At 35.3% G+C, this 7,953-nt stretch overlaps 1 protein-coding gene and 1 long non-coding RNA gene across 3 annotated transcripts; both read left to right on the forward strand.

Moving 5' to 3' along the window:
• The first annotated feature begins 424 nt into the window (after positions 1-424).
• LOC110914786 lies at positions 425-4,207 on the forward strand. Of its 2 annotated transcripts, none has more exons than XR_002578591.2 (3): positions 425-559; positions 1,747-1,830; positions 3,998-4,207. It is a non-coding gene; the product is annotated as an uncharacterized LOC110914786 (long non-coding RNA). The 2 variants fall into 2 exon arrangements; XR_004881645.1 differs by having other exon boundaries at positions 431-559; positions 1,742-1,830.
• A 1,511-nt stretch (positions 4,208-5,718) lies between these two features.
• On the forward strand, positions 5,719-7,705 carry LOC110910688. The gene is made up of 2 exons (XM_022155295.2): positions 5,719-7,044; positions 7,517-7,705. The coding sequence occupies exons 1-2, from the start codon at positions 6,015-6,017 to the stop codon at positions 7,519-7,521; spliced, it is 1,035 nt and encodes a 344-aa protein (XP_022010987.1). The 5' UTR covers positions 5,719-6,014; the 3' UTR covers positions 7,522-7,705.
• The last annotated feature ends 248 nt before the right edge of the window (positions 7,706-7,953 follow it).

Raw genomic sequence — 7,953 nt, forward strand, 5'->3', positions numbered from 1 at the left:
AATTTTTTTTTTTGTTTCTTATGACTTTAATATATATTAAGGGGGTATTGTGGCCATTTCACTCACACTTAATAGAAAAAAATCGTGTCTATCCAAGCAGGGCATTAAAGGTATTTACGCATGCAAAAATTTGGATTTTGATCGTATGTGTACTTTGACTAAAGTTAAAATTTAAACAAATCACACACTATTCGTTTGTAACACCCCAAAACCCGAATGTTTATATTTGCCATATGTTCCTATATGACTTAGCATGAAATAAATAACTAGGCTATTTAACCTAGTTAAGTGTGTGGTTAAAAGTATTAAATGACGAAAGTAGTGCAAATTATGTTAAGTGACAAACACGAGGGGCTAAATGGAACAAGATGGAAGTTGGGTTATTAAAATGAAATATCACCACACACAAACACACACTTCGTGTGTGTTCTTGAACGTTCAGGAGCTCCAAAGAGCCAAAACCCTAACTCAACTATAACCATCAAATTGAAGGGTGAATCAAGGCTTAAATTCACAACCGAACATGGATTAATGATCACTTTTATAAGGGGATCATAAGGTATGTCTTAAAATTTAGATTGGTGATTATGCACAAAGTGGGTTATGTTAGAAATCGCGAAATTGTATGAAATTGAGTATGAGTATGTGTTAGAATCATCATATAGGACATGGATTATGCGTGGTTTGGGGTAATTTAATGTTTGGAGGTGAAACCCACTTCTAGTGGTGAAGATGGTGACATGGGTGTGTCACCCATGTCCAATCCTTGTTCAAATCTTGTTGTGCTATGTTGTATGTAATGCGTTCTTGTTAGGTAGATTGAATGTGATATGAATTTGTTGATGTTTTTGTGTTAATTGATGAATGAAAGCATGAAGTAGGAAGTAAAGCATGAAACACTTGTACATTATGCATAAATTGTGACATGCACACCAAGTGTTTGATGAAATGCCTAGGTGAGATTAATAGATGAAATGGTATGCAAGTAATGGATGAAATCGTATAATATGGGGATATGATGTATTTGATGATAAATAAACACGAGAAATCTATTTTTAGATGGAATTCATGTAGGATTTGGTCGGCCATGTTATTTGGTAAAAGTATGCATTAGAATATTGTACTCTATGTTGGAGTGGTACGATGTTTACTACATGTTTGAATAATTGCTTAATCAAAATTGATAAGTAAAAGTACTCTAAATGTGAAGCATATGAGATCATTAGAACAGGATGAAGTTAGAATGATGTTGGGTTGTTAAGCATAGGTCATGGTGTTAGTTGTAGAATTATGTTACTAGAATGAACGGAATTGAATATGTTTGGTGTCTGCATATAACTAGATGATCATGTGGTTGTATGCTTATTGCATCGTGACTATGAAATGTATATAGTGTCATTAGTATAGTCTACTATAATGACATAGATGTATGAGGTTAAGTCGAAAGTTCATATGATAAATCGTTGACTTTCTGAAAGTCAACTGTGCATAAGTAGCAATGTTAGACTTTTTGTCACAATTGTAATATTATAGAAAGTCATATGATGCGTGTTATATTCATATGTGTTATATGTGATGACGTGATGAATTATATGAGTTTGAAAAGATTGACTTATGGAAATATGCCTTATGCTTGATGGAATTGACTAATGAAAGTCAAATGTGAAATATGAATTTGATATGATCGTTAATATGTACAATCATGTATGCTAAGAAGAATGTGAATGCGATGACATGAAAGTATAGGGATCATGTCAAGATGGATGGAAGCATGGAAGGCTAACGGGTCAAAAGGAGGCGAGGAAACGGATTCGAATACGGACACTTAAGGTAAGTGATTTCCGGAATCACTTCTTATTTATAAATGAAGTTTGGTATGTTGTATATAGGGAACCATGTAAGAATTTACAGGCAAGGGTAAGTACCAAGGTAAGTTCATATGAACTTCGTCTATCCTTAATGTAAATTAAGATGATAGTCTCATCGTGTTAATGGAATGTTCATTATGTTGCTGAATGTTCATCGTGTTAATGGAATGTTCATTATGCTGCTGAATGTTCATCGTGTTAATGGAATGTTCATTATGTTGCTGAATGTTCATCGTGTTAATGTTAATGTTAATGGAATGTTCATTATGTTGCTGAATGTTTATCGTGTTAATGGAATGTTCATTATGTTGCTGAATGTCCATCGTGTTAATGGAATGTTCATTATGTTGCTGAATATTCTTCGTGTTAATGGAATTGAAGAAACACTAGATAAATGGTCGGAACCGAGATATCTAGGGGGTTTGAATCCGCATAAAAGGTTAGTTCTCTCTCAATTGGTTCAGTGGTAATCGAGCTCCTTCTCCGGTAATTCTGCAAAACAGAGCACCGTTAGCCTCGTCAAGGGGAGAAAAGGGTTCTCTCCTTGACCCGACTCCGGTGTGAGAATAAGTATTTGTATGGAGAAGATAAAGGTAAGTAAGTAGTGAGATTCGATCTGAATTTTTACCTGAAGAATTCTCCTATTTATAACCGAGAGTTTGGGAGGGAAAATCTGTTATTGAAAAGATAACGGAAGATGCTAACACCGTAGCGGTTATCTTTCCTTCCGTTAAGTCTTTTTACTCTTCGTTAAGTTGCTTTGATCCGACGTAAGTGCACACGGATCACGACTTAATCTACGGTTGGGGAATTGCCACGTGGAAAGTGGTTTGAGTGGAGATCATTCTCCAATTACATGCTATCGTTGTGATTTCAGGAATGTTTGTGATGATGACACGTGTCCAGACGGTTATAACCGTCTGGGTGGTGCACGATTGTATTTCTTCTAGAAGATTACTGCTGTAATCTGGTGTGACACCTCTTAGTGTGTACACGGCTGAACAAATCCCAGTCTGGGTAAAATAACATCCAAGTCTGGATATTTGGGTGGACATTTTGGTCTCAGGGTTTTGACCCTTTTAAATGGAAGGCGGCGCAAGGGTTCAGTTTTCCCTTTGGGCGCGCGACTATTGTTCGTTAGTTTCTTTCTTCCTTCTGCAAGACCAATACGCGGCCGCGCATGGTTAGAAAGGTTGGAAGGTCGGTTTGGTGGTATGGTCCCATATCTTCTTTGTGGGATTTTTGGGACCTTACCCCTTCAGGAATGTTCATCGTGTTAATGGAATGCTCATTATGTTGCTGAATGTTCATCGTGTTAATGAAATGGTCATTATATTGTTGAATGTTCATCGTGTTAATGGAATGTTCATTATGTTGCTGAATGTCCATCGTGTTAATGGAATGTTCATTATGTTGCTGAATGTCCATCGTGTTAATGGAATGTTCATTATGTTGCTGAATGTTCATTGTGTTAATGGAATGTTCATTATGTTGCTGAATCTTCATCGTGTTAATGGAATGCTCATTATGTTGCTGAATGTTCATCGTGTTAATGGAATGTTCATTATGTTGCTGAATATTCATCGTGTTAATGGAATGTTCATCATGTTTGTTGGAAGTTAGTCGGTTATGTTTGTTTGTAATTGCATTGATTTGTGTTGATATGATTGTAGATAAGACTCAACTTACAAATAAGTGAATGTAACTTGTATGTATGTATGTATGTAGATATGGATCTGTAGCGTGTGTATGTATTGTGAACTTGTATGTACGTACATATGAATGGGATACGTATGAATGTACTTAGATATATGAAAGTGTATACACGTGTTGTAATCTAATGATTGTAGATCACTGGTATACGTATATGTGAAGATGTGGGTTTTCAATATGTTTGAGATTACGTACTCCTAACCATGTTACTATTGAGAATGAAATAAATGGAGTGCAGGTATGGGAACGCCGGACTCTCGAGGAATTGATGTCGGACTCGAGTAAATAAAATTGAGAGGATGTTTCAATGGAATACCTTACGTAGTTAGAATGTGATATAGTCTTTTAAGTATATGTATTAAATCATATATGATGTTACCATGTACTAACGTGTTGGTTATATATGGTGACCGCAGGTTAATCAGGTATTCATGATGGACATGTGAACGAGGATCAAGTTGAAGATCATGGATTGTACGGGAAAGCGGTCACGTTGTTTGTAATCATTTGTTAACATAGTTACAATAAATAAATGATGAATTATGTATTTATATTAGAAGGGTTGACCTAAACGGTATTTAAGTATGTTAGAATAGTTAAAAGAAAGAAATTTTACGGTTCATTTTCCGCTGCGTCGTTTTAGGTCAAATCGTTAATAGGGTCTTACATCGTTTACTTTAAATAAATATTAAGATCATATTTGTTACGCAAGTTGACAAATGCAATGAGTAAAAGATGGAAAGAAAACGAGTCAAAAGAAAATCTGAAAATGTAAGATTATTCTAAAATAATGTTCATTTTATATATTAACTTGAAATTAAATTAAATTAAAATATATATAGTTTGGAACTAAAAAGAAAGAGGAGAGGACTCAGATGAGAACTAAACAATTTGAACCAGATTCAATAAAAATAGAATTATACCTTTCCAAAACACATCGAACAAACACCACCCTAACTCTCTCTAAATAATTAAATATATATATAGGGTGCTAGACTGCTAGTACTAACTACGGCCTATATTTTCTTTCTTCATTTCACACTTTGAACCAAACTCTAGCTATCCCGATCTTTATGCTCTCCCTCCCCTATGTGTATACAATGTTTTAAAAACCGGTTTTTTAATCAAATCGGATTAGGCTAAAAAAAGTTCAGTCGGTTGAACCAGGTTGTACTAAGTGGTTCATCCGGGTTGACTAGCTAACTTTAAAATTTCATAAATTAAAACATCAACTCAAAAGTTAATCCAAAAATGCACGATTACATATTAAAAGATGATCCAAAAGTAAATCCATAATAAAAAATAATCCAAAAGATAATCGAAAATCATTCAGTTTTTCAACAAGCTCCATTTGAGTGTTGAATAGATAAACTATTTTTCTTTCATACAATATTAAATAAGAACTTTTAGTTACGAATAATCATAATATATAAAAATTACGTAAGATAAGAAACATATATAATAAAAAGTAACAACCCAAACTAAAATAACCCTGGGCCGGTACCAGTATTACGTTTCAAACCGGTATACCAGATTTTACCGCCGGTACAAACATTATGCCGTTTCACTTATTTACCGGGGTGTTTCGTACCGGATTTACATCTAGAAACGATAATACCGATATAACCGGCCGGTATTTACCGTTTTTTAAAACATTGTGTGTAAACAAGTGGATCAAATACGAAAATTAAAATGTGTGAAACATACGAATTAATTTAAATATTGATTAATACAGATCAATGACTAATATGGATGTGTTAGTTCTATAATTAGTTGAGTTAAAAAAACTACAATTGCTAACTTTTATCTAATTTAATATCTTTAAATCCATAATATATACTTCATTATTTTTCTTAAATTTTACTATAAAATTTACAAAATCAAACCTGTTATTCTATTTTCTTTGAATTTAGCAGTTGCTATTTTAAACAAATAAGTTTGTTCGTTGTACGTAAATGTTTTGTAATTACATATTAGGTTGCGTAAGTATGTATAATACATTTCGCAATTTATGTGCGCATAAATGTGATTGATATTATACATAAGTTGTGTGATTACCAACCCATTACCCCCCCCCCCCCCCCCCCCCCCTGTCTCTATATATAGATTTATTTATAATAATATGCCGTGTACTATGTGTATATGTCCCCACAAGCTCCTTTCTAGTGGAAACGTGAGTTGATGGAGCAGCCTTTCTAGTTCTACTTCTGTCTCCCCCCTCCATCACTCTATCTATCTATATTTGATGCTTATGCAAACCCTAGCTTTTACCCACCTCTTAATCACCACCATCCAACTTGCTCCTTCAAGATCTCACCTTTTCTCATCATCATCATCATCATCAATTCGATGCCTTTTTCATCTTTTTAAAACAACCCTTCATTAGATTCCTCCCAAGATTTGAGTAGATCTTTTTCATCTTTGCAACAACAAATGGATTCTGGCAACAGTGGTAGCTTCCAGTCATCTAGTGGTGCTGATGAAGAATGCGATTCACGCGCCGCCGTTCATGATTCTGGTTTGATCACCTCCCACCACCTACCTCACCAACCTCCACCACCACCCTTGTTCAACCACCTTATCCACCATCAGAATCAGATCACCAACAACTCTAACCCCTTGTTCTTTTCTTCTTCTTCTTCTTCTCCTTCTTCACAACACCAACTTCTTAATCTTGATTCGGTTATGTGGAACAAAACCCTACCTTCTTTCTCCGACCACCACTTCTCTCATGCTACCACCACTACAAACGTATCCAGTGAAATCCCACTTGTAGCAGGTCTATTGTTAGGGTCTGGGGAGGGAGTCATGATGACAAACCTTAACCCTGTCCCAGAGGACAGAGAGACTGCTACTGTTACTGCTACTATTGCAACAACTACGTCAACGAATCCTCTTCCGCCCTCTCGCAACCCGAAAAAGCGATCAAGGGCGTCAAGAAGAGCGCCGACTACTGTGTTAAACACTGACACTCATAACTTTAGGGCTATGGTGCAACAATTCACCGGCATCCCTTCACCGCCTTTTACCTCACCCTCTTCGGGTTTTCCAACCCTAAACACAAGTTTAGATCTTTTTGGTAGACCTTCTGCCATGATGAGATCTAACACAAACAACTTTGATCATAACCTAAATGCACTACCTTCTTATCTTCTCCCACCAAAACAATATTCTTCATTAATTGATCATTCATGTAATAACCTTCTCAATACCATGCAAAACCCTATCACTTTTCCCTATAATCCACTCAACCAATCACCACTTCTGAATCTTAAACCGACAGAAAACCCTAATCCTTCAATAGGGTTTGGTGTGATTGGACAAACTCAGATTCATGAACACCACACCACTTTGCCAGACCTCCTTTCAACTGCAGCAACACCCACAACAACAAGCTCGAGAAATGACGATCCGGTGGCATCCGGAAACTGGGACGGTGGAGGCGGTGATAACTACAACAATGGTAAGGAACCATCTGGTGTGAAAGGTGATCAAGGGTTCATTGAACCATGGGTTTGTTCATCTGATTAGTGATTTGCTATTAGTTTGAAAACTAATTGGTTATAGATATTTTTTTATTTATTTATAGGTGATTTAGAAAAATCATAAGTGTTTTCAGGAGGTTTTTGAACTTGTTTTGGTTTCTAAATAGTCGACTAGTCATTTTAGTTGTGTCATGTCAGGGTATTCGAGGAGTTCGCTGACCAAGTGAATATCTCGTGTTAGATTTTTTAGAGTCCTCTACCCACCAAGCAGACTCCCTAACTCGAAACCGAAACACTTCCAAAAACCTCCCAAAACAATTATCATTTTGATAAAACACCTAGAAATAAAAAAAAAAAAAATCTATGATTGTAGTATGTGGTGGTATATCTAACAATGACAAGGGATGAAGATTTGGGATTTAATTTGTGTGTAAATACTTGGATTATTAGGTTGAAGACTTTATGCAAACGATGATGAAGTTGTAAGGTGGAGTCACATGGGATTTGACTTTTGCATACTGTTTAGGAACATGGAGATTTGTTATCATTAAGAAGAGATCTGATGCAAGTGTGTTCATATTCTTAGTACCTCATCTCTTTATGTGCATTAAAAGGAAAGATATCTACTCATTTCTCACCTTTCTATAGTCTTTCCCAATAATCTTTATTTAGTATACTACTATACTTGTTAAAACTATAACATTTACTAAAACATGTTAGAATGAATGAGAGATTATATAGAGAAAGGTTTATTAGTACAAAGGTTTATTCCAATATGATTTTATTGTTCTTTTAAGTGTAGCTAGTACAAATATTATTTTGCAATCTGTGTTAATTTATATGTAAGATTGGTTCGAAAGCATGTTAACATTGTTTCATATGTACAA

Source organism: Helianthus annuus, chromosome 15 (assembly GCF_002127325.2).
Source record: "Helianthus annuus cultivar XRQ/B chromosome 15, HanXRQr2.0-SUNRISE, whole genome shotgun sequence".
NCBI classification, from domain to species: domain Eukaryota; kingdom Viridiplantae; phylum Streptophyta; class Magnoliopsida; order Asterales; family Asteraceae; genus Helianthus; species Helianthus annuus.

Bases quoted from the DNA above. Each gene is read 5' to 3' on its own strand.
- LOC110910688 (XM_022155295.2), top strand. From the start codon at position 6,015: ATGGATTCTGGCAACAGTGGTAGCTTCCAGTCATCTAGTGGTGCTGAT.